This window comes from Malaclemys terrapin, chromosome 5 (assembly GCF_027887155.1).
Source record: "Malaclemys terrapin pileata isolate rMalTer1 chromosome 5, rMalTer1.hap1, whole genome shotgun sequence".
In the NCBI taxonomy this organism is placed as follows: domain Eukaryota; kingdom Metazoa; phylum Chordata; order Testudines; family Emydidae; genus Malaclemys; species Malaclemys terrapin.
Genome location: NC_071509.1, coordinates 4,802,510 through 4,829,584, shown reverse-complemented (window position 1 = coordinate 4,829,584; position 27,075 = coordinate 4,802,510). Strand labels below are relative to the sequence as shown.

At 44.3% G+C, this 27,075-nt stretch overlaps 1 protein-coding gene across 1 annotated transcript in view; it reads left to right on the top strand.

The window, feature by feature from the left end:
* Positions 1-27,075, top strand: part of EXOC6B (exocyst complex component 6B) — a 442,705-nt gene that overhangs the window by 266,413 nt on the left and 149,217 nt on the right. The window contains exons 16-18 of the mRNA XM_054029651.1: positions 7,856-7,967; positions 17,677-17,811; positions 19,451-19,630. Of these exons, the coding sequence (XP_053885626.1) occupies positions 7,856-7,967; positions 17,677-17,811; positions 19,451-19,630 (427 nt within the window). The remainder of the gene's footprint in view (positions 1-7,855; positions 7,968-17,676; positions 17,812-19,450; positions 19,631-27,075) is intronic.

The window sequence follows — 27,075 nt, the reverse complement described above, 5'->3', positions numbered from 1 at the left end:
TTGCTAACTTTCTCTAGCTAAAACTCCTAAAACAGCAAAATGGGCAGTGTTCAAAGTAAACAGAAAATCCACTCTGTCATCCAAATTCGTTACAGTATTTACTCTGGCAAAATAGTCTCATATCAATACAGTCTCCACTGATCACAAGCCTACAGAATGGCCTCCATGCAGGTTTCCAGAAGACATCTGCTGTGCAATGCAACAAGAACAGAGGTGTGGGAAGTTCGCTCTCCTGCTTGCATGCAAGTTGAGCAGCTCATGTCGTGTCATAACGTGGCCCCTTCTTTGCAGGGATTCAGCCATGTGACTCTAATGGGAGCTCACGGACAAGAAGCCCTCTCTAAAATTTAATTTGTACCAGCTTGCTACCCACCACTACCCTCAACTTCCATTCAGTGATTAAAAAATAGGAGAAATGAATGTTGGAACCAACAAGAAGCTGGCTGTTGTCAGATGCTGCCGGTGTGGTGCTCTGCTTTCTCCTATGTTGATATCACTCGGCTGCGTGTGTGTGTTCCCTCTGTGTGCTGCCCCAGCTTTGCGCAAATAGTTGACACAGCAGACCCGAAGAGAACCCCCAATAACCACAGAGTCTAGTAAGATGCAAAGTCACGTCGAGTAGGTTTATTGCGACCTCGGACACAATTGCAGTTCCCCGTAGATTACTTAGTCTACCAGGCATACTACTAGATAGATGCCTCTTGGCAACGGACCCGGCTCAGTCAGTGGCAGGACTTTCCACTGCCCCCTCGGCCGGACAAAGACACCACCCCAGGGATGTGGGGTTCCATGCAGAGCAGATAAAGCACACGACCACTGTGGTTGCAAGCTGAATCCGAATCCTGTTTATTGCAAGCTTTCTTTTATAGTTTTTCTCAACATTACATAACACAATTAGGCTATAATAACACATTTACGGATTGGACAAGAAGGAGAATCATGTGTTTATCACATGTATAGCCCCACACCGATTGGTTCAACCGTTCCTTACATAAGGCCATGATTTGTTTACCTCATCTTATATAATCCTAGACCACCAGGGGGCCTTACATAAGGCCATGATCATCTTATATAATCCTAGACCACCAGGGGGTCTTACATAAGGCCATGATCATCTTATATAATCCTAGACCACCAGGGGGCCTTACATAAGGCCATGTTTGTTTACCTGGCAAGTGTCCCATCGTGACCCTTACCTCCTCATGGAAGTTTTCATTAGGTTGGTGTAGGGATGATACATCCCCACACCTCCCCCCTTTTTCTTAAATAAGGCCTATAGGAGGGTCCAACTAACATTAGGACAATTACTAGCCACCTGACTACTTTTTTTGAACCTATAAAACTGACGACAGGTGACATTTAACAACTGCGAAATATATGGAGAACTATTAAAAAACATAACATTACATAAATACCCATGAAAACCATTGGGGTGTAAATAAGGATAGCCAATAAGACATGTTCTAAAGGGATCCGATGGGGTGGCCATGGACAAGCAAAAAGGGCTTCTTGGCCAGTCTGGTTCGCCCAGGTGATCCAAACATTTTGTCGTGGGTTAACAAAAGGTACAGAGTTTGGACATAAAAAGACCCCTTCTCCTATAATAAGGAGTCTGAACAAACAGAAGTACAGCATTATTAGGTGTTTAGGCTGTGACAAACAAGTGCAAGTCCGGTGCCACGGGGTTCTGTGGATCCGGTGTTACTACTGGATAAGCCTCGGGCGCAAATTCCCCCTCTATATGGGCTTCCCTAATAAGTCCATGCCAACGCCGTACGGAGTCTGGGGGGCCCGAGCCGCCCGGGATATTGTCCGAAGCATGTCGCAGGGTGGAAACATCGGATGAGCAAACGGGTTGGCGACATCCAGTGGCCGGTGCGTGGACACGTTATCCCGTCCAGTGCACCCAATCGCGCAGCCCCACAAACCACAATGAGGACAGGGGGTAGCTACATCATCCGCCGGAGGGATCTTATCTGGCGGTTTTTTCCTATATGTCCTTTCAAAGTTAGATAAGCCTGGCTCCGCCATTCTTTTCAACCTATTCCGCAACTTCTCACCCTGCCCCGGGAACTCCGCCCGGAACTCTGGGGTACAAACATCACTGGTGACAGGAAAGCCGGGCTGGTTCAGGGCTCGCAATGTGTGGGACTGCGGGGGATGGCTCTTACCGGCCAAATGGGACAACTGATTCAGCATGTCCTGTAGCTGAAGGCCCTGTTTGTACATTCCCGCGTTTCTGCCCCCATTTCAACAAACGGGACAACGCGTCAGAGGGAAGCTTCTCTCCCCGCTTTTTAGCGATGCGTAATAAAAAATTATGCACCGTCTCCTTCTCTGCAGACAAAGCAGAGCCCATTTTATTAAAAGCAGCCGCTTACCTGTGAGCTCACGAACGTCTCTCTCGGACGACCAGGAGCCGGTATCCTCCGGTACCTCCTGCCGCGGCTACCATCTCCGCCTTTTCTTACCGAACGCTTCAGTCGGCTGTGAGCTCACGAACGTCTCTCTCGGACGACCAGGAGCCGGTATTCTCCGGTACCTCCTGCTGCGGCTGCCACCTCCGCCTTTTCTTACCGAACGCTTCAGTCGGCTGTGAGCTCACGAACGTCTCTCTCGGACGACCAGGAGCCGGTATCCTCCGGTACCTCCTGTCGCGGCTACCATCTCCGCCTTTCCTCACCGAACGCTTCCGTCGGCTGTGAGCTCACGAACGTCTCTCTCGGACGACCAGGAGCCGGTATCCTCCGGTACCTCCTGCCGCGGCTGCCACCTCCGCCTTTTCTCAAACCATGTTCAGTTTTTGGTCGTGCTCCAGTTGACACTGAGCTTGGCAAACCATTTAAATCTTGGTACCCTGCCCTCTTATTCCCACAGATTCCCTTTATCTCTGTGAAGAAGGCCTGTCTCCACCTTAACAGGGCATGGCTGTTTGCGCTTTTTGGAAGAAGGAGTTCTGGAAGGAGAACAGCCAGCACTGAGAGCCTCTTCAATATCTAAATTCAATTGTTCCAGTTTCTTCATGAGAGATGACATAGAGTCTGACCTCTCAGATCCTTTTTCTGGTTGGATCTGCTTTCTCTTTGCTTAGCTTCTGAGACAACACCTGTTGGGTTTACTGTCTGAGAACATTGATCCCTGCTCCACTGGCGGCTGTGTCTAGTATGATCTCTGCTAGCTCACTCTGGGCAAAGTCCTGGCTGCCTTGATGTCCAAGCTGAATCACGTCGGGGTCACCATTTGTGGCGTCCCAGGCGGAGCGGATAAAGCACACGACCACTGTGGTTGCAAGCTGAATCCGAATCCTGTTTATTGCAAGCTTTCTTTTATAGTTTTTCTCAACATTACATAACACAATTAGGCTATAATAACACATTTACGGATTGGACAAGAAGGAGAATCATGTGTTTATCACATGTATAGCCCCACACCGATTGGTTCAACCGTTCCTTACATAAGGCCATGATTTGTTTACCTCATCTTATATAATCCTAGACCACCAGGGGGCCTTACATAAGGCCATGATCATCTTATATAATCCTAGACCACCAGGGGGCCTTACATAAGGCCATGTTTGTTTACCTGGCAAGTGTCCCATCGTGACCCTTACCTCCTCATGGAAGTTTTCATTAGGTTGGTGTAGGGATGATACATCCCCACACAGGGATACATTTTTATACACAGGTACAAACAAGTTACACATCACTCCTGATGTATTGAGGTGCAACCCCTCTACGCAGCAAGGTACAACCCCTCTACGTAGTAAGGTGCCGCCTACATGTTGGTTCGATCCAAACAACTCTATCCATCATTTTACCCTTTTGCCCCTGTCGTTGGGATGGGTCGGCCTGTTCCATGTTATCTGCGGAATGTTCCGGTATAGTGTATGTTCTGATATCTGGTGTCCAGTACCTTTTAGGTATGTCTCTTTTTGCAGCATCAGCCCTTTCCTTGCCAGCTTCTGTGAGCAGGGCCTGCCTCTGGCTCACAGCTTAGCTTTGCTTTATGTTAGCAAAGTCTTGACCATTACTTGAGTTCAGGCCTCAGGCCTCATACCAGGCCTCTGATACCAAGGTTTATATCTCAGGGCCTCCTCTTACTACACTGGCTAACTTCAGCAATCCAAATGAGATGGTTTTTGGGTCTCCCTCAGCCCTTCAGGCTGTACGTGCTACTCTCTTATCAGTGTGGCTTTTCACCTCTCTCCCCCCAATCTCTGCAAGCCCTTCTCCACGCATAGGGGTCCCTCCCAGTCTGCTCTGACACCGATGATCAGCTGTGCTGTGGTGACAGGATGGGCAGGGATGATGTCCCTAGCCTCTGTTTGCCAGAAGCTGGGAATGGGCGACAGGGAATGGATCACTTGATGATGACCTGTTCTGTTCATTTCCCCCTGGGGCACCTGGCACTGGCCACTGTCAGAAGACAGGATACTGGGATAGATGGACCTTTGGTCTGACCCAGTGTGGCCGTTCTTATTAACATGGGACATCATGATAAAGAAAGCTGGTGATCCTCTGTACCAACAGTTAGCTTTTATATTGTGAAGTGTAGTGGCTTTATTTAACCCCTTTGCTTTTACCATGTTCCCTGGGATGGCTCATATTACGATAGCTATATTTAATCTTTATATTGTGTGGTGTACAGAACCACAAGTAGCTTTGGATGGGAGGAGATGGGGAGCACTTTATAAATAAAATGTATGTCCATGACAGTGGATCCAACCACACTGCAAAGAACCAGAGATAGAGATGGACCTGAAGCAAGAAGTTGGTGTCTGGATCCAAATGTCCTTAGGGTTTTGGTTCTGTCCCGTCTCTAACAAACCCAAAGTACAACATAATAAAAATCAAATAAGGCTGGAAGGAGTTGAGGAATCAGAGGGAGTGCACCAGGCAGGGACACGTGGTGAGGCTTCAGCTAGGAGTGTTTAGTTTAAAATGGAACTGTCATCAAGAGTCAAATCCTATAAGGTACTGACTGTTCTGTGCTCCCGTAGAAGTCAGTAGCAGATAAAAGTGCTAAGCACCTGGCAGGATCAGTGCCCAAAAGAGCAGATGCTAATCGGCATTAACCAGAAGAGACGCAACGGTTACCGGTGCAGAGGAGATCAACCTGCAATGACAAGGCAGTCTGTTGTTGGGTACAGGTATTGGAGAGTGGCTACTGTGAGCAGAGGTACTTATGCTAGCTTTCTTTCCTCCTTGGGGAAGATCAGTAAGAACAGAGTCTCCTTTATCTCACTGAAATAAGAGCAGCTGTGCACAAAAATTACATCACTTGGATTGAGAGTTCTGGGATGGGAAGAGGCCTGCTGGGCCCATTAGCTTCTGCTGCCAGCACAGGCTTCAGTGAGCTGACATGCTGGATAGCAGAGTACAGAGCAAGGCTACCTAGCGCACAAGTGGACGGAGCTAACTTGAAGGCTTTCTTTTGTTTACCATGTCATTTTCTGCTTTGTAATCTCTCCATTTGTCAGGTTAAACAGGGTAAGGAGCCAAAGGTCACAGGGTTGGTTTACCAGGAGCCCTAAAGTTATTAATGTTTCTGAACCTTCCAGTTTGAGATTTTCTTCACCAGCAGCTGCCTGTCATCCTGCTCTCGGAGATAAAGGCCATGTTGTTTCAGGCCTAATGTGATGCTGATGATAGATCAAAGGAGCCAACATTTCAGTCACTTTCCAAAACCTACTTCAAAAAGAAAAGATTACACCTAACTGGAGTGTGGGGGGAGGGAGAACAGGACTTCTGGGGGGGGGGGGGGGGGCGGGAGGGGGCTTCCCAGCAGCAGTTAAAGTGACCTGTAAAGTGGGAATATTCTTTAATAGCCTTCATATCTCTCTAGTATACTGAAAACACCCACTTAAAAATAAAGCCCAAAGCATTCTGACACCATTAAAGTGAATGGGCGTCATCAGTGTTATGAGTTATAATGGGGTTGTATTAATTATAAGTGGGTCTGGTTCAGGAAAAATATATGGGCCAGATTTTTCAAGGTAAGCATTGTGTGTGTGTATAATGACCCCTCCAATCCCATCATAGATAATCAGCAAGGTTTGAACAGGGGACCTACAGCACCAAAGATCTCGATCACTTGAACTAAAGGATAGAGAACAGCCAGTTAGCAGTAATAGGCTGTTCTCTTCTAGCAGGCCAGCCACTGCAGGTGGGTGCACCATGCACTTTTCCAGTGTGTTACATATATACCCTGTTATGCTTGCAAATCAGGTCTGTGTGTGTGAAAAGACCTGACTTGCACAAGCATATTGGATATTAGTACATGTAAGTTTAGGCACACCCAATTCTGTAGATACAAACTAACACGGCTACCCCGATACTTAATTCTGTGTATGTGGTTTGTTCATGGCCAGCTTTGAAAATCGGGCCCTATCACTCTGTTTCTTGACCTATCACTCTTGTTTCTTGACCCATACAAAGTCCGTTGTTTTAGAAACAAATGTACTTCTGTCCAGCACAGACCTGGCATCGATGGCTTTGGTGCAAGTTTAGGTAAAATGCGGATATTGGGAATAATGGAGAACTGCATGCACTGCAAATAAAAGAGCAGATATTGAAAGGCTGCTGCAGCATGGAGGCTGGATGTCTCTTTAATGAGCGGGTTAAAGAAATGGAAAGATTTCTGCAGCGCTGTTGGAGCAATAGAGGCAGCACATGTTCCCTCATTGCCCCTCTGTCTATGGGACTGACAGGGCTCAAGCAGACAGTGGAGGGTGGGGATTGTTGGGAATCCCAGCAACCAGCTCTGTTGAGGGGGGGTAGCTGGGTGGAGGGACTCTAGCTCCCCACTCTCCTGGACTCCTCCTTTTCCCACCATGGCACAATCAGCCGCTGTTCTGTCAATTACTGTCACCTGCTGTGCTCCCTGGCTCTGCAGAGTACACAAAGGATAGGTAATATTGCCTCCAACAATGTTAACTCTCCACCGCTTCTCCTCAGATCGCAGTCTTGGGCAGGGGGAAGCATTTCTGCGTCGCCACGGTCTCCCTTTCACCTGCAGCTTTCTCAGGAGGTTTACTCTACCTTGCTTTACTTGGGCGTGGAAAGGAAGCATTGATCCCAACAGGAGGAGAACCAGTTCTAGGGAGATTCTCCTAACCACCTGTGGAAATGCACAGTGCTGGCATGTTGTTACTTGTATGACATGATTGCATGAAAAACAAGGACAGTAGAAAGCATTGGGGGGGAAAAAATCTGTTTTTATTTATATTAATACTTATCCAGGAATTAAGAAGCTTCACAAAACATAAGCTTTCGTGGGTAAGAACATCACTTCTTCAGATGCAAGTCTGAAGAAGTGAGGTTCTTACCCATGAAAGCTTATGCTCCCAATACTTCTGTTAGTCTTAAAGGTGCCACAGGACCCTCTGTTGCTTTTTACAGATTCAGACTAACACGGCTGCCCCTCTGATACTTCACAAAACATAATACCTATAGTATAAATATATACACACACACACACACACGGCACTATTGAAGAGGTGGGCATGGGTTCCAAGGAGTGCTAAATACCCACTGGGGGTAATCTGCACCCTTGCCAATTAGGTGCTGAAGTGCGAGGGTGGTCGGTCCAGGCAAGAGGGTGCTAGCCTGGGATTCAGGAGACTTGAATTAAATTCCTTGCTCTTCCACAGATTCCCGATGTGACATTAGACAAGTCTCTTAATCTGTGTCTGCCTCATCTGTACAATGGTGATAACAGCACTTCTCTACCTCACAGGGGGTGTTGTGAGGGTAAAGATTGTGAGGTGCTCAGATGCTGTGGCGCTGGGGGCCTTGGATTTTCCCCCTGCTTCAAAGCATTGTGCAAATTAATTTTTGAACTTTTTGTTTTTCAGCTCCACGGAGGTTGACGACATGATTCGAAAATCAACCAACTTGCTGCTGACTCGAATGCTGAGCAATTGTTTGCAGACTGTTATTAAGAGGAGAAACACAGGGCTGACAGAGGTAAGGAGTTCAGTTCCCCGAGAAAAACTCGTCATGGCAGGAGACTGCATCCCGTCAGCTAATGTTTGTGGTTCCATTTCAGCTTTCTAGTACACGTCTTTAAAACACAGCAATGGGACCATTATCGTAACGTTAGGTTCGCTAAGAACAATGGGGAGCTGCTTAGCATTGCTGTAATAATTAGTAAGTGCTTTATGGTCAGAGAGGAATTTCTCTGCTGCTTTCTCAGTTGTCATTGTCTATCATTTTATGGCCTGTATTCCTTGAATATTTATAATTCTAGAACACATTTATATGCTGGCTATTACATTCCTTGTTACGGGAATGAAAAATGTAAATAAGGTAAAACAAATGACTATTATTTGTATTACAGCCGCAAGTCAGAACTCCAGTGAGTGAATTGGGCAGCATTGCGCTAAATGCCAGACAAACGTGGAGTATAAAAGGCGGTCTCTTTCCCCCTAGAGCGCGTTTCTTTCCAGATATTTAGAAATAACTTCCCAAACTGGAGGAAAGCTGAGGTTTATGGCAGTTACAAAATGTTTGTGAGCCAGCGATTTTATGCTCGTGTACACGTGATTAGTGTCTGACTTTTCTATAAATGTGCGTCAACTCCAATATTAAATCAGTTTAATGTGAGTAGATGATAAACTAATTGAGACACGTACAAGTCTTTGGACTGTGCTTAGGCTAAGGAATCCTAGTGCGGCCTCCGGGTTCTACTATCCAAGGACTATTAAATAAAATAGAGCTGTATTTAATTGATGTAACTGTATGTGAATTGTGACGTGAGACCTGACTAACACTCATTTACTCTAAGAAATCCGCGGCTGACTTTGCTGTGAAAACCTTTCTTGTGTTTTGGGAACAATTATACATCCAAGATGGGGGTGCATCTAGGGGAATTTCATCACATCAGAACTGGTTTATCCCTGTATGTGCGCTCAGTTTTACAACTGGGATTCACCCTTGCCTTGTTGTCCTCCAGCACAGGAGAGCGTCTCTGATCTTTGGGGGCATTTTCCTCCTCTCCTACCCCCCAGGGTGTCCTTGGGAATGAGGAATGTAGAGCTATGCCCTACCCTATGCAGCGGAAAAAATTGTCCTCTGTTGCGAGTATATTTTTAAACAATAGCAATTTGATTCATGTGACTTTGTGAACAGCGCTTAATAGCTGACTGGTTAACTTACCACGGGAGGCCCTCCAGGCTGCTTACCCCCCGCTTAGAGACGAGCTTGACATATGGTGTGTGTTCCACTCTGAGGCATAGGAAAGGTGATGCCAGCAGAAGAAAATAATGGGGTTGAGCGAGTGCTGTGGTGGAGGGTTTGTTCAGCTGCATTGGCACTGGAAGCTCTGGAAGCTGAAGTGGGATTCCACAGGAAATGCCTACAGGTCACGACAGTTCAGACTTAATGACTCCAATTTAAAATAAAGGTCTAATTTGGCAGGAGCTGCCTGCCTACGGTGTTTTGCTTTGGCACTTTTTTCATATTAAGGCTGGCGTCACCCTTCTGCTCCATACCACTTATCAACATACAGTTTGGGTAGCAAATTTCCCCTTTTTTCTATTCTGGTCTAAATGGGTAACTCCCCCCGCCCCATTCTAGTCCGGATAAAGGAGGAAAAGACATTAGCTCTGTCTCAAAACTATTTCTCTGTTCTTCACCCTGACGCTCATTCTTATGTAGGACAAATATTGGCCGGTGTTTATAAAATGATAGTGCATTGCATTTTTCATCTGGGGATCTCAGAGGCTTTACGCTGTTTCTCAAAATGTGTCTGAGGGACACACAGATTGAGTAAAATTTCCAAAACCTCCCAGGTCACTTAGGAGCCAAGTCCCATTTTCAAAAGTGACTTAGGCACTTAGCTGAAGTGCAGCTTCTAAGAGTAAATCTCTAGTTCCTTCCATAAGACAGCCCCCTCCTCTCCTATTAATACCCACCACCTCATCATCTTCCAGACAGGTTTCCTTGAAGGATGAGGACTGATGAGGTCAGATATAGTGTTTGCTTTGTGAAAAGTGTTCAACCACAGGTGATAGGGCATTTTGTGCACTGGCTGAGGTACACCATGTGTTGTGATAGGAATGTGTAGAATCCATGGATCTTGAAAGGTGAGTTGTGGGGGGGTGTTGATCATTGAAGCAGTGGTGATATATCTGCAGGTTTTGCATCTGTTCTGGCAGTGTCTGGTGCTGCTTTGAGTTGGCGTATCCTGGTCTGTGGGGAGCTTGCTTCTGATGGTGAACTTGGAGAAGTTGGTGGATTGTTTGAAGGCCAGAAGAAGAGATCCAGGAAAGATTTCTTTCAGGATGTGGTCCCTATCGAGAGTGGGTTGTAATTGTTTAATGATACCCCATATGGGTTCCAGCGTGGGGTGGTAGGTGACAACTAGAGGTGTGCAGTCAGAAGGGGTTATATTTCCATATTAAAGCAGGTTCTCTCGGGCTATTTGGGTCATCCCTCACTTCTGTCCATAGAATGTATAGGGGCTCTTCTTGATTCCAAGCTGGAGGCATATCTCCGTCTAGACAGGTTTCAGATCATCACATCCCTAATATCCAACCTCGGGGGAAACCCTACAACAGCAGCAAGAATCTCTGAGAGACAAGGTGAATGAGGTAATATCTTTTATTGGGCCAACTTGTGTTGGTGAAAGAGAGACGCTTTCGAGCTTACACAGAGACCTACAGTGCAAACATCAAACTATTAGGTCACGTGGCATCCTGTACCTTTGCCAGACTTTGCCTCTGCCTTCTCAGGAGCTGCTTGAGGTCTGTTTTCCAATCAAGCAAACGTCATAAGCACACTTATCTCGTGGCACGGACTACTGTACTAGCTTTTCTGGACTGTTGGACAAGGCCCCAAGATTGTCTGCAAAGAAATATTCTGCACTCCTCCCACAGTGACCCTGATTACAGATGTCTCTATAGCAGATTGGGGGACCCGGCTAAAACACCTAGATTCAAAGCAGATGGTTCTGGAAAGTTTTCCCCACCCCCCACATATGGTTGAGATGAATGGCTCAGGGTCCCCGTTTGGAATTCTGGGTGATTTGAACTAGCTTGTGGAGTTTTTCTACTGCTTCTGAAAGGAACCATAGTGGTGCAGATCCTGACAGACAACCCCTCCACAATCAGAGGGGTAGCCGTGTTAGTCTGAATCTGTAAAAAGCAACAGAGGGTCCTGTGGCACCTTTGAGACTAACAGAAGTATTGGGAGCATAAGCTTTCGTGGGTAAGAACCTCACTTCTTCAGATGCAAGTAATGGAAATCTCCAGAGGCAGGTATAAATCAGTGTGGAGATAACGAGGTTAGTTCAATCAGGGAGGGTGAGGTGCTCTGCTTGCAGTTGAGGTGTGAACACCAAGGGAGGAGAAACTGCTTCTGTAGTTGGATAGCCATTCACAGTCTTTGTTTAATCCTGATCTGATGGTGTCAAATTTGCAAATGAACTGGAGCTCAGCAGTTTCTCTTTGGAGTCTGGTCCTGAAGTTTTTTTGCTGTAAGATGGCTACCTTTACATCTGCTATTGTGTGGCCAGGGAGGTTGAAGTGTTCTCCTACAGGTTTTTGTGTATTGCCATTCCTGATATCTGACTTGTGTCCATTTATCCTCTTGCGTAGTGACTGTCCAGTTTGGCCAATGTACATAGCAGAGGGGCATTGCTGGCATATGATGGCATGTGGCACCGCTATGGGCACCCGCATGGCCCCACAATATGCCAACATTTTTATGGCTGACCTGGAACAACGCTTCCTCAGCTCTCGTCCACTCATGCCCCTTCTCTACCTATGCTATATTGATGACATCTTCATCATCTGGACCCATGGGAAGGAGACCCTGGAAGAATTCCACCATGATTTCAACAGCTTCCACCCCACCATCAACCTCAGCCTGGACCAATCTACACGGGAAGTCCACTTCCTAGACACCACCGTACAAATAAGCGATGGCCACATTAACACCACCCTATACCGAAAACCCACCGACCGCTACGCCTACCTTCATGCCTCCAGCTTCCACCCCGGTCACACCACACGATCCATCGTCTATAGCCAAGCACTGAGGTACAATCGCATCTGCTCCAACCCCTCAGACAGAGACCAACACCTACAAGATCTTCACCAAGCATTCTCAAAACTACGATACCCACACAAGGAAATAAAGAAACAAATCAACAGAGTCAGACGTGTACCCAGAAGCCTCCTGCTACAAGACAGGCCCAAAAAAGAAACCAACAGAACTCCACTGGCCATCACCTACAGTCCTCAGCTTAAACCTCTCCAACGCATCATCAGTGATCTACAACCCATCCTGGACAATGATCCCTCACTTTCACAGACCTTGGGAGGCAGGCCAGTCCTCGCCCACAGACAACCTGCCAACCTTAAGCATATTCTCACCAGCAACCACGCACCGCACCATAACAACTCTAACTCAGGAACCAACCCAGGCAACAAACCTCGATGCCAACTCTGCCCACATATCTACACCAGCAACACCATCACAGGACCTAACCAGATCAGCTACAACATCACCGGCTCATTCACCTGCACGTCCACCAATGTTATATATGCCATCATATGCCAGCAATGCCCCTCTGCTATGTACATTGGCCAAACTGGACAGTCACTACGCAAGAGGATAAATGGACACAAGTCAGATATCAGGAATGGCAATACACAAAAACCTGTAGGAGAACACTTCAACCTCCCTGGCCACACAATAGCAGATGTAAAGGTAGCCATCTTACAGCAAAAAAACTTCAGGACCAGACTCCAAAGAGAAACTGCTGAGCTCCAGTTCATTTGCAAATTTGACACCATCAGATCAGGATTAAACAAAGACTGTGAATGGCTATCCAACTACAGAAGCAGTTTCTCCTCCCTTGGTGTTCACACCTCAACTGCTAGCAGAGCACCTCACCCTCCCTGATTGAACTAACCTCGTTATCTCCACACTGATTTATACCTGCCTCTGGAGATTTCCATTACTTGCATCTGAAGAAGTGAGGTTCTTACCCACGAAAGCTTATGCTCCCAATACTTCTGTTAGTCTCAAAGGTGCCACAGGACCCTCTGTTGCTTTTAACCCCTCCACAATGTTTTATATTAACAGGCAAGGGGGGTGCACTTTCAATTCCCTCTGTCAACCAATCAAGCCATCTTCATGGGAACACGTCCATGGCTCTTCACCTACTGGGAGCAAACAACAATTTGGCGCATTACCACAGCAGGCAGTACTCAGCCATTCATCTCAACCGTTCATGAGGGCTCAGTCACTGAAAGACTCCATGCTCAAACCTGTATTCCACAGATGGGGTCCTCCCAGAATTTATCTGTTCGCCACCACCAAGAGCAAATGTCCACTACTCTGTTCCAGAGCAGGCCCCAGTGCAGGCTCCTTCCAGGATGCCTTCCGAACCCCTTAGTCACAACCTTCTCTGTGCCTTTGCTCCCATTTCCTTGATACTCAGGATCATAAGGAAAATCAGGTAGGACCTGGCCACAGTAGTACTCAGAGCCCCTTGTTGGTCCAGATAGTATTGGTTCACAGACCTACTGCATCTGTCCACATAGCTATTGAGATCTCTCACCGATGTCCTAGATGTACCCTCTGAGAATCAAGGACAAATTATTCATCCAAACCCAACATCTTTACATCCAATGTGTTGGAGGTTTGGTGACTGAGCACTACAGACAGCGATTGCTCTGTAGAGGTTCAAGAAAATTCTAATGTAGAGCAGGAAGCCCTCTTGAGACAAGATCAGTCTACAGTTCAAAGTGGAAAGGTTTTTCCATCTGGGCTTCACAACATGGTCTCATCCTTTTAAATCCTATTCCCAGGATTTTGGACTACGTCTTTTTAAGCTATTAGGCCTCACCATTAATTCTGTCAGGGTCCACATAGATACAATTCCGCTGGTTTGAGAGTCCACTTCTGCCTGGGACTTTAATGTAGTTCTTATGGGCCTCATGGAACTCCCCAGTGAACTCTTATCCAAGTACTCTCTACAGCATTTCATTCTCAAAACCATTTTCGTGATGGCTGTCCCCTCAGCCAGAAGAGGTAGTGAGATTTAAACATCTTATAGACTTTCAGGCCAGAAGGGACCATCATGATCATCTAGTCTGACCTCCTGCACGTCGCAGCCCACAGAGCCTCACCACCCACTCCTGTAATAGTCCCAAAACCTCTGGCTGAGTTACTGAAGCCCTCAGATCATGGTTTAAAGACTTCAATTTACAGAGATTTCACCATTTACCCTAGTTCAAATGAACCGTGCCCCATGCTGCAGAGGAAGCCTCAGTAGCAGATACCCCTTCCACTCTTTTCCATAGAGATAAGGTGTGCAGAGTCATCATCAGAACTTTCTTACCAAAGTGGTGTCTGATTTTCATTTAAAGCAAACCACCAGCTTCGCTGTTTTCTTTCCCCAAACCACATTCACACCTGCGAAAAATCAAGCTCCATCTTCAGATGTTTCCAGAGCCCTTCTTTATCAGTTAGACAGGACCAAGCCATTCAGGAAATTATCCCATTTATTTGTGGCATTGAAGAAGGCTGTGAAAGGTCAGGCCACCTCTTCCCAGATATTATCCAAGTGGATCACTCGGTGCATCACAATTCGTTACCAACTAACAGATATGCCCCTCTCCTCGGGCAGCATCAGGACCCATTCAGCTAGAGGCCATACAATCTCCTCTATGTGCCTAATAAATGTTCCGTATCAGAGTGCTGCAGGACTCACATACAACTTAGTCCACACCTTTACCAAGCATTATGCCCTGGATTTAGCAACTAGATCAGATGCTAAAGTCAGGAGAGCAGTTCTGCAGTCCTTATTTGGTTAGCTGCAGTAAGTCTTCTCAGACCTGTGTCCTGTTAATCTAGGAACAGCTAACTAGTTGTCGTAAGTAGGATCCACATGGACAAAAAAGACTCAAAAAAAGAAAGGTCATTTACATAATGGTAACTGTAGGTCTCCAAGGTGTTTCACCCAGGTGGATTCCACAGCCACTCTCCATCCCATCGCCTTCATTATCCAGCTCTCTGGGATTTTGAATTAGCAATGAATCTGAGAGATGGTCAGGGCCACTCTACTTACATGCCCTTGGGTGAGGGGGCACGAGGACATGCAGGACACAATCACAGCCCCAGTGGACAGTGCTAGTCAAAAGATTCCGATCTTGCATGCCTGAAGTGCATGTGCACCATAAGAGGGATCCACACCGACAAAATATCTCAAAGGACCACAGTTAATGTAAGGTAAGTAGCAGGTCAGTTTATAGAAGTGGGTTTTGTAGGAACGTGGTGGAGGCCTGTGGGACTGAGCCTGGTAAATTGAGATGTCTCATCACTTTGATATACCATATAAATACTAACCAGACTGCATTGGAGACAATGAACCTTACTCCCCCCCTTCTTGTTGATTTGTGCATCACCAATTAAAACCATGTGTGCTTTGATCTCCCACCAAGAGACAAAGGGCCATGGGGCAGCCATTATCAGTAAAGAGCGGGATTAAGCAAATGCATATCAGGGACACAAGGGATTACAAGAGGGGGAGAAAAGAGCTATCATTTGTTTAATTTGGACAACCAGATTTGAAAAGCCTCACCACTACAGATTCAAGGAAGAAAGGAATTGACTATCAAGGAACCAGTGTGTGTGGAAACTAGAGCGTAAGCTTGCCACTTCATAAGCACTTGAGGCAAGAGAGACAGGGAGCATTCTGCATGTCTGGAAGCAGATGAGGATGGGCAGATTGTGATTACCAGAGGGAAGAGGACTATGAGGAATTCTGCAGAGCTAGAAGAATCCAATCATTAGAAGGTCCTCCATGTGGAATCTGCAGAAAATATCTCTGAAGATCCAGCTGGCTGAATGGAGCAGACGGGATGTACGTGAGGATGGCTGCTCAGCCCAACCCACAGGACAATCAAACTTGCCCACAAAGAGATCTCCAACCGTCCAGTGAGGACAGACAATCCTTGTTTGGGATTCTGTACTATGAAAGAATAGAATGTTTTCTGTAAGACCCAGATGGACAATGGGATGGTGTGCGGTCTTCCAGGAGCCAAGATGTGAGATGTGACTAAAATTGGGTAAGCTTCTGAAGACGATGGGCACTAATATTCACTGGCGATGGTGAATATTGGCACTAATGACACTACATGGCAGGATACCTCACAGATAGTAGATGACTTCCAAGAACTCAGAAGGATGCGGAAGGAGAAGACTGTCCAAGAGCTCTTCTCTGAGATGCTTCCTGTCCCCTAAACAAAGGAAGACACAAGGCAGAAGATCCTGGATGTGAACTGCTGGCTAGGTAAGAGGTGTAAAATTAGAGGGGTCTGATTTTGTGAAACATTGGTCCACTTTTCTATGGGGAGAATGAGTTATACAGTTTGGATGCCCTCTTCCATCTCCGTAAAAGGGGAATCGATCTTCTAGGGCGCAGGCTGGCTAGACTAATCAAGAGGGTGTTAAAGTAACAACAAAATGGGAAAATAAAAAGGGGGAACAAACTGGAACTCACTTGGAATAAAATCAAGTTAATTAGACTAAAATTAGTTAAGGCATCAAGGGACGTGATGAGAAGTTATTTACTTGCCTATACACCAATGCTTGAAGCCTGGGTAATAAACAAGAGGAATTGAAATTGCTCATTTTTGCACATCTGTTCAGCCTAGTTGGTATTACTGAAACTTGGTGTGAAGGTTTGTGTGATTTGAATTGTAAAAATCAATTATTATAACCTAATTAAGAAGTATTGTGTGGGCAAAGGGAGAGAGGGAGTAGCACCCTGTCAGATATGACTTTGCCTATTTCTGAATCATTGGTGCTTGAAAGCAAATGATCTTGAATACTTATAGGTCAATGTTCTAAATTTAGTAAAGCGTGCACACTCTCTCCTGGTGTCCTAAGTCCACTTCCTTTTGTCTCGAATATGTCACTTTGGAATTCTAATATTCCAGCAAAATGGCACAAATGTCCCAGAAGATATTTTAATGTGACATCAGGGTTAAATGGCAAGTTCTTGGAACCTTTCCATTATTGCTTATATCGCATCTGAAATATGGGAGGCAATTTGCAAGAAGACGGGGCTCCTGCCTGAGAAGTGAATGTGAATAAGGAACTAAATAAGTTATTTGCGAAGTTAAATAATTATCTGTGAATGAATCAGAGGCAAAAGCAAGGTCATTTTGCCCTAAACTTGCAATGCTTGGTCTTTTTGGTAAGGCATTTTATCAGTTCATAGTTATCACCAAAACCATCTGTGGCTTCATTTCTAAATGCCACTGTGTGATTTTTGTGAGCTATCGCTCAAGAATACAGGGTATTTAGGGTTTATTAACAGATCCCATGTCAGACCAGAAATATGTTATCTTCTGTAACCCTTTGTATTTTAATAGTATTTGAACGGTACTAAAATGAACAATGAGTTTATAAAATTCATTATAGTCTTTCGTGGTATTAGCAAAAGTCATGCTAAATTACTTTCTCAAGTGTGAGCTTTTATTTAAATTTCATATGTTAAAACAGGACAATATTTTTTTAGCCTTTAGCGGGATACAGTATGTTTGTGCAGTGTCAGCATGACTACAGGTCACCCTGGTTATGGCATCCATTAATCCGACATACCCCTTACTTTAAAAACACAAGCCACACCTGACACATCTCCTTGCCTTCCCAGCTTGTGCAGATTATTATAAATACGACCCATTTGGAGAAATCCTGCAAGTTCCTAGAAGAATTCATAACCAATATCACCAACGTACTCCCAGAGACTGTCCATACTACCAAACTCTATGGCACTACCACCTTCAAGGTGAGAAAATCATAGTAACCTGGGGTGTTTTGTGGATTATGTCTGACTGTAGATACACCATTTGTGAGTTGTGCATGCTCCACAAATAATCTTGTGCTGTGAAATGTGTTTGGAAACATCCACACTAATCTTTTTAATCATTTTATAAAATCTGTGCAATCCTTTCAATATGTGTTGTTTTTCAAATTATTTGAATACTGCTTTCTTTAAAAACAAAAAAGCCCGTCGTCAGCAATTTAGTATTTATCATCAACCCTACAGTAACAAAGCAGCAAGGAAAACAATAACAAATGAGTCACTTCCAGATTAGTCACCTATATAACGTTCCAAAAGGTAGGCTGGAGTTTTTCCTCACTTTGTGCACCCAGTGCATGTGACCTACACAAATTTCTTTTTGCCGTAGCATTCTAAAGCTGCCAAACTAAATCATCAACAAGTGTTTGCCACTATTAAGGCATTTTATCAGCCCCTAGTGCCCCTAGCGAACAGTCCCTCAGACAAGCAAATGGTATACTACCTCACCAAAAATACATGGATGGGTTAACTTTTGAGAACACAAATTACAGATAAGTGACTTTTCCCAAAGAGCAAAGCACCCAGGCCTGGACTTTCTCTGTGAAACGGTGAACTAATATCAATAGGGTAGTAGTACAGGGAAGACAGGATGCTGGAAAAACATCATTGCCGTTTTTTCATTCATACTGGAAAGCAGCGGCAGTCTGGAGAACACTGCTGGGTTTGGCTTTCCTACAGTATGTCAGCCATGGACGCAGCTGAGCTCATTTGACCATGTCCACCGAATTTCAAGCCAACATTCTCTTAGATCCCAGCTTTCTGCATTTATGCTTGAGAGCAGTTGTTTGCTTGACAGCTCTCTTGGCCATAAGTTTACACACTTGTAATTTTTAGGCTATAAGAAGACTGTAGCCATCATAGAAATCATAGAAATGTCAGGCTGAAAGGGACCCTGGGAAGTCATTGAGTCCAGCCCCCTCCGCTGAGACAGGACCAAATAAACTTCAACCGTCCCTGACAGGTGTTTGTCCAACCTGTTCTTAAAAACCTCCAATGATGGGGATTCCATAACTTCTCTTGGAAGCCTGTTCCAGAGCTGAACTTTGAACCAGTTCTCATCCAGACCAACATTCAGTATAAATAACCTAGGTATAACTACTGAGCATAAGTTCTGCTAATGCATTTCTCTACATGGCTGTCCCAGAATAATATTTCCTTGTGGATAGAAACCTCTTGCTAGATGCAGGTAATAACTGGAAGGACTATGTGGTGTATTCAGAAATTACTATTTTTCTGTGCACTTCAGAGGCTGAAATCAAGCCCACATTCCTGCTTTGACTTGCAAGTAAATAGCATTGTTACCCAGTTAGAAAAGGGAACAGAGCCACTAATGGGAGAATGCAAAAACATTATCAGCTAGACTGGTAGAAAAAAGGAAGATCTACACAGCATGTAGGACAAAAAAGGGAAGCCAATGAAGAACAAACCATGAATGTGACACCACATCTTGTTACCTTACTAATGTAGAGTGAGTTGAACCGGTGCACAGCACTGCATGCTCTGTACACTAAGTGGGCCAATTTCATCCCCATCTCATTGTAAGGAGTCTTCTCTTGTTTCCCAGGATGCCCGCCATGCTGCAGAGGAAGAGATTTACACTAATCTGAACCAGAAGATAGACCAGTTTTTGCAGCTGGCAGATTACGACTGGATGGCCGCTGAACCGGGCAGCAAAGCCAGCGATTACCTGGTAGATCTCATTGCTTTCCTGCGCAGCACCTTTGCTGTGTTCACACACCTACCTGTAAGTGACAGTGGTCTCTTTCTTTGAAAACTGGGAGTGCCTGGGGGTTCTGATGCCACTGTAGAACTTTACCTCTGAAGTGTAGTGGAAATGATGCATTGTGCTGTTGTCATGAACAGAACTGATTTTTCAAATAAGGCATTTCAAGTGTTATCAGAAGTCAGGCTCCCTCAGGGAGCTCCCAAAACCACTTCTTAAAGCCTGAGAGAAAAATACAGAGCTGTTGATTTAAAAAATACGGTAAGGGATATAATTAATGAGGTACTCTGTTTAAATTTGATTTTAAATAACTGGGGTATAGTTTTATTTTAATCAGTGTTAAGTGACTATTTTAGAAAAGGTACCACGTTTGAGAATATATTTTGCCTTTGAGTTTTTCAGTTGCATATTTTGTAACAATGTGCTCATAATGTCACCAGTTCAAAATATAGCTCTGCATCGAATAGACGAGAGTAGCTTTTTCTCTGTTTACAATACACCTGCATTTACTTATTTCTAGAGAAAACATCCCGTTATCCATTGAATTCTGCTAGAGTATAATATCCTATATAGTAAAGTAAACTTAATAATCAGGCATTTTCACTTATCCACAAATAACTCCTTTCTTGTTAAAATTTATTTTGGGTCCTATGGATTTGTCCCTGTTAATATTTTCCATCAGTAGAACTTTGAAATGTCAAAACCATTGAAAAATGTATTTCTATTACATGTGGTTACAGCTTTTCACTCTTTCATTTTACTACTTATCATTCACTCTGGTAGCTGCCCAACTCAGTGGCATTTGGGCGCATAGTTTGTTAAATTTCATCAGCTGTGATATAGACTAAAAAGACCGACTCTTAAGCATTTGTAGTTCTGTCTGTCTTAGCTTCATCCTGCTTGTTCATCTCTCTCACTGATCTACTACAAAGGTTTTAGACCACTCATCAGTGTCATTTAGCCAATATTAAAGCCAAAGCCTTAGTGGTACCTTTTTGAAATCCTCCGCCTACGGCATCTTGGATCCCATAAGGGTCCTTGTTGTGGTGTCTAGAAGATTTGACAGCTGGAAAGGAATTAGTTCTGATTCCTAAGGATGGAGAAACAGCCAGAGGCATGGTGAGAAGGATTTGTTCCAGTTAATCAGATTTGAAGACACCACTGTGAATGAGGTGAGAAGGGGGAATGTTAAGCATCGCAACTAACTTTTGCGGGAGAGATTGGGCTGTGGTGGAGAGAGATTGCAGCGTTTTCACCCATCTCTTCCTTTTGGGTCACCTATGTTTTCAAAATGACTCCATCCCATATTGCAGCGCAGATAGGGAAGTGACATGTCAGTGGCCAGACAGGGACTTGTGTCAGAGCCAGGCTTAGAATTTGGGGATTGCTGGCTCCAAAGATTGGTTTCTTTAACTACTAGATGTTGTCTTACTAGGGATCTGGATATAACTACAGTGACCTCTACCATGGGTTGTCATCAGGTTTTGAATCTGGACCTTCAGCCCCATAGCACACACCTCTACTGCTTGAACTTGCGGAGTAATTTAGTAGTAAGTTTTTGCTAGGTAGAGATGGTACAGTAAAAAGTAAGAAGAATTCATACTTTCTCAGTTTATCCTGGATGCTTTATTGGTGTTTTTAATGCATGAGCACCTGGGATGAAAAAAGAGGCATGTTTTTGTAGGAATCCAAATGAATATTTATTTGGGAAATTAAATACTTAAGTGCCCACAAAATCATTGCACCATACCCCTTCCCCTTCAACCCTTTCACACACGCCTCCTCCAGTAAGAAGAGAAACTCCCTCTTTGTTCATCCTCAGCTTCTGTGTTGTCTTGCTGTAGACCTGATTGACAGGGTATCTTTTCACTGAAGCATTAAGCATGGCTAACGTGGGGCTGTGAAGAAGGAAAGACATGCCCATAGTGATTTATGAGATGGACCTGGGGTGATTTATCTTCCTTAAAACATTGTTTCCTTTTCAAATTAATCAAAATTGTTTTGGGAATAGGGAGGGAATCTGCTTACTCCAAAAAAAGATTGAGGAGGGTAGAAGCAACCTCTCTATCAAGCTAAGATATGGAAAACTACCCAACTGCTTAAAAAGTCACTCTGCCTTTCCTAATAGTAAGGATGCCAAGTAACAAGTTAACAGCATTGAGCCAGCACATATGTAGCACCTTATCCTCAAAGCATCATACAAAAACGAATCCTCACAGCCGCCCTATGGAAGTATGGGAGATAGTTAATCAGATCTAAAAGTGTGATTTGTAATGCTGCACATCTAGCTTAAATAGTTTGTAGAGGGAGGTGGGTGTGGAATTTTTAATATTTCAAAGCTATGTTCTTTACAAGAACAGTGTGAATGTGCCCTCATTCTAAGTTGTTCAAGGGTTCCTCTGTGACTTGTAGCCTATGTTAGTCAGGGAGAAATGTGACATTGTATACATCCTGGTTTGTTTGTTTTTTTTAAATCCTTAAATACACTTAAGTCTCTCTTTTCTCTCCCATTCTTGTTGGGTTTTCCTGGTTGATCCCATAATTTTGCTTTGTTTCTAAGTGTATTTTTTATTGTTTTCAAATAAAACGTCAACCCTTATGCACAAAAGAAATCCCAAGTCTAACAATATAAAAGCAGTACGTAGAAGCAATACAAAAGCAGTATGTACTTTGTAGAAGAATATGGATGAAAGAGAAAACTACTAAATAAAAAAGATGAATTATAGGTATATATGAGAGTATTGCTAAAGGAATAATAGAGCCTTTCACCTCTAGCTTGTTGGTTTGAATCCAGACCAAGTCATTAATAACTGAGTATTACTACCATGGGATCAAGGCCGGCTCCAGCGTTTTTGCCGCCCCAAGCTGCGTAAAAAAACAAACAAAAAAGCCGCGATTGGCGGCGCTTTGGTGGCAGCTGTACCGCTGTCGCTTCATTCTTCGGTGGCAATTTGGTGGTAGGTCCTTCCCTCTGAGAGGGACTGAGGGACCCGCTGCCGAATTGCCGCCGAAGAGCCAGACATGCCACCCCTTTCCATTGGCCGCCCGAAGCACCTGCTTACTGTGCTGGTGCCTGGAGCCGGCCCTGCATGGGATGAGTGTTGGTGCATTGTGTGAAGAGAGTTTGCAGTCTCGATTTCCCTCCTTCCCCCCAAATTACCACCATGACTGCACACTTTTAGCTGTTTAATAAGAGGTAAAAGATTGAGTGGGCCATGGAGAGTGAACTATCCTCTTACTGCTAGAAATGGCCCTGCAAAACAGGGTTGAGACATGTTGAGGGAAGAGCCCCCTTTCCCTGGCCATCTTGCTCCTGTTCTGTGGTTACTTTGTTTCCCAGAGTTGTTGATCAGGCACCTTTCACAGTTACTGAATTCACACAATTAAAAATATCACCAATATTCTCCACCAATTTTTTTAACTTTTCAAATTCACTAGAAGAAAAATCAACATAAGTCTCTGGAAATGACTAATAGTAAGAGACAGGTTAAATGGTAAGCATTAAAGTAGCCTTGAAAATTGTCATGAAAATTTACCAGCCCACACTCAAAAGCAACTTGCCTGCCTTTCATCATGATGATCCTAAATAAAAGTGTGTAATGTTTTGCTTGCTGATCAAAGAAATTCACCCTGGGCATGCAGAATTTTGCCAAGGCTATACAAAAAGGACCAGACCTGAAGTATAACCTTGAGACAAAGCCCTGGTCCTGCAAAGACCTATTTACTTGCTTAACTTCATGCATGTGAGTAGTTCCGTTGTCTTAAATAGGACTGTTCCTGTGTATAGAAGTCCCTGCAGAGTCAGGGCTCTAAGTATCCAGCAGATCAGATTTACTTGCAGAACCTGGGTGCCCCAAGTTTGCTGAAAAAATTAAAGTGGTAACTCTGAACAATACGCAGGGTAAATTTTGGTCTGAGAGCTGGGCTTTGGTCATGCAATTCCGATTTGAATCCACAAGAGACCCTAAACTTTCACGATAGTTGTAAGTTGTAAAATTTTAATATTGACCCAAAGTATTACAAGTTAGTAGAATTTAAAAAGAACTTTGAAAGTCTCCTTTGTTCTCATACAATCAAATGGGAGTTGTATTTTCCAGTTTCAATTCTACAGTGTCAGCTTGGACTTCATAGGGGATAATGGGAGGGAAGTGTCTATTGTAGTTTCTACTGAGTCATCATCTCTCAAGATTGGGTGAGAGCAGCAGGTATTTCTAAGGAAAATGGCAATTTCCTTAAATTCTGAATTCCCTGGGTTCTCTTAGGTTTCTTGCTCTCATCCTTTGACAGCATTTTGGCTTTAGATATGAATTTTTATAGCATTGATTAGTGTATTGATGGCTAGGACGGACAGGGCTGTGTAGGGAAGGACATATTTGCATTTCTTCCTAACTTTCTGCTAGTTTGGGAAGATGGCAAATGCAGGGCTGCAAATTGGAGCCAGGACCCACCAGCATGTCTCTAGCACATGTTGCAGGGTGAAGAGTTCATGGTTAAGCCATCGAGACTCTGGCACATAACACCACAGCACAGAACTTTCATGGTGGTTTAGAGCCACAATTTAAAAATGGTCTGCTAAGTGCACTAAACAGCTCAAAACAAATAATACGTTATTGGAAATAAAAAGCACAGCGAACGTTTGGCCCTGAGGCCCTTTCCTTTCCGAATTACCAAGTGCAAGTAACTTACCATATGCTGCCTGCCTCACTGTTGGTAAGGTAGTGTACTCGCCTTCTGTAAAAGTTTAAATAAAATGCTTTGCTAAAAGAAAAAGGTGGCTTCCCTGCTCTTTAGAGAGCACAGGGCCACAGTTTAAATAGATTCATATTTTGTGCAAAACGCTTTAAAGAGAATGAACGAAAAAGCCTTTTGTCCAAGATGGCTGATGGTTGTTTTTATTTCTTGTTAGACAAGCTAATGTAAATCGCATTGACAAGGCTACTCCAAACACACTGATTTGTTGACTTTAAGCCTTTCAAAGATGGAGGGTTGTGTCAACACCTACAATGAGCTGTCAGGTTAACAAAGCAAGGATGTTTTTTTGCTAGGGGGCGGGGAGGGGAGTTGGGGAAAGGGGTGTGTTTTGTTTTTATTTTAAATTTCCTTTAATCCTCTGTTAGTCTTGTATCTTGATAACCTCCTTTGGAAGGTAATCGGCTGAGGCCAAGAGGTGACAGTGACCTGGGAAAGGGAAGTAATCTTTCAGCAATCCTACAACTGTAACCTCTCCAGTCTCAAGCAATTCAGCACGAACTCTTTGCACAGGGAGTCTTTTCCTGTGCGTTTATTTTTGCCAGATGGTGAACACAGATTTCAGCTGTAACTGTGTAAACTCTATGGATTCTTTGCATGGGATGCTTTGTCCAGTGCCCCATTAGCTGTATCGACATCTCTTTGCAGTTGCAAATAAACGCCGTCATCCTAGCAGTTCACATGTTTTGTAGCGAGAACTTTAAAAGAGAGGTAGATTTTTCTTGTAAAGAAAATGGTTTCCTATGTTGCTTTAGTAGATGAAACATTTCCTCCATCACGTATTGAAAGAAGGAAAACAGTGCATGGAAGTAAATACAGGACAAATTGTAAGCATAGCCTTTACTGCTTTGGTCAAGGAAGATGCTCATCTTATGTTGTCCTGGTGGAAAATATCTGGCATGAAAACAGAATATGAGCACTAAAAACTTCATTATATTGTAGCTTATTACTGAGATCATCGTGAGATGCTGAGATAAGGGTGTCAATTTAAATGTGTGTGCAGTTCTTTAATATGCTGTCAAGTTCTTGAAGTGACAGCTTTAGTGAGAGTCTTGTTTAAAGAGTAAGCTTTGTTGTAGGAGATGATCACCGTACTCCTGAACTGCTCCCACCTGACTACCATTCACACTGTTACTTTGCTCTCTTATGCATTTGATTTAAATTCCCTGTGTTGTCCTCTGTAGGGGGATGTAGATGTCCATTCTACAATGTCGGTGAGTATGACTGTGTGTTGTTTGCATTCAGTATGTTCTGCTCGCAGTTCAAATATTAGAGGGTTATTTGAACCAGAAAAGGTCTGTATTCTGGGAGGGGTGAAGAAAAGCAACCTAAATCTTAGTGTTTCGGAGTAGACGTTTAACCCTTTCACTGCTGCCAGAATGTACGCATTTTCCTCCATTTATCAATAGAAAGTGAATAAATAGAGCGTGTAGGAGCACAGTGAAGAAACAGGTTTCCTGACATACAAGGCGCTCTCGGGTCAATAAGTGTAGCATTGACACAGCATCTTTTTAGAAAGAATACTCTAGTGCAAACTCTCACATAAACCTAGTCTGCCAGGATCCCTTACCTGCTTCAAAGGCCGCAGCAGCCCTCTTAGCCATGGAGTGCTGCCTAGGACCTCCTCCAGAGCCCACTAGCACTGCTCAGAGAGCAAGGACCAAGCTTTCTCCTGGGCTGATATCCCCAGTATGACAGGCTGAGGCAGTGCAGTATACTGGCACCACGTGGCAGGGTTGCAGCAACCTCACGAAAGATGAACCCGTCCCAAATTGTTGAACTAACGAAGAAGATCTACATTTAAATACTGCCTTTTATTCCAGTACATCATAAATAATATCATAGACTCATAGACTTTAAGGTCAGAAGGGACCGTTATGATCATCTAGTCTGACCTCCTGCACGACGCAGGCCACAGAATCTCACCCACCCACTCCTGTATCAAACCCCTGACCTATGTCTGAGCTATCGAAGTCCTCAAATTGTGGTTTAAAGACTTCAAGGTGCAGAGAATCCTCCAGCAAGTGACCTGTGCCCCACGCTGCAGAGGAAGGTGAAAACCTCCCAGGTCCTCTGTCAATCTGCCCGGGAGGAAAATTCCTTCCCGACCCCAAATCTGGCGATCAGCTAAACCCTGAGCATGTGGGCAAGACTCACCAGCCAGACACCCAGGAAAGAATTCTCTGTAGTAACTCAGATCCCACCCATCTAACATCCCATCACAGGCCATTGGGCATATTTACCACTAATAGTCAAAGATCAATTAATTGCCAAAATTAGGCTATCCCATCATACCATCCCCTCCATAAACTTATCAATATATATACATAATGCTATTGAAATGCAGTGCACTTATTGCCTGCTACCCCCTTCTCGATAATGGGAGAGGGGTCATTTAGCCAAAGAAATTGGGGCAAATTCCTATGACGAAAAGTACCATGGGGTCTTTAATCTCCACTTAGCAGACTTGGCCTTTGTTTTTAATATCTTATTGGAAAAACCCTCTCCCACGTACGCTGTAATCTGCATGTTTCTCAGTCTGTGTCTACCTCACACAGCTGACCGGCGGAGTTGACCCTGCTGGGTTTTGAACTTATGGTTCCACAGAGTCTAGATATTCCCAACCTGATGCTTTAGACTACTAAACCTTCCCCTCTGCTTATAATTCTGGAATATTTTCTCAGTGAGCAGTGCAGGCTCTTGATGTTACGATCATG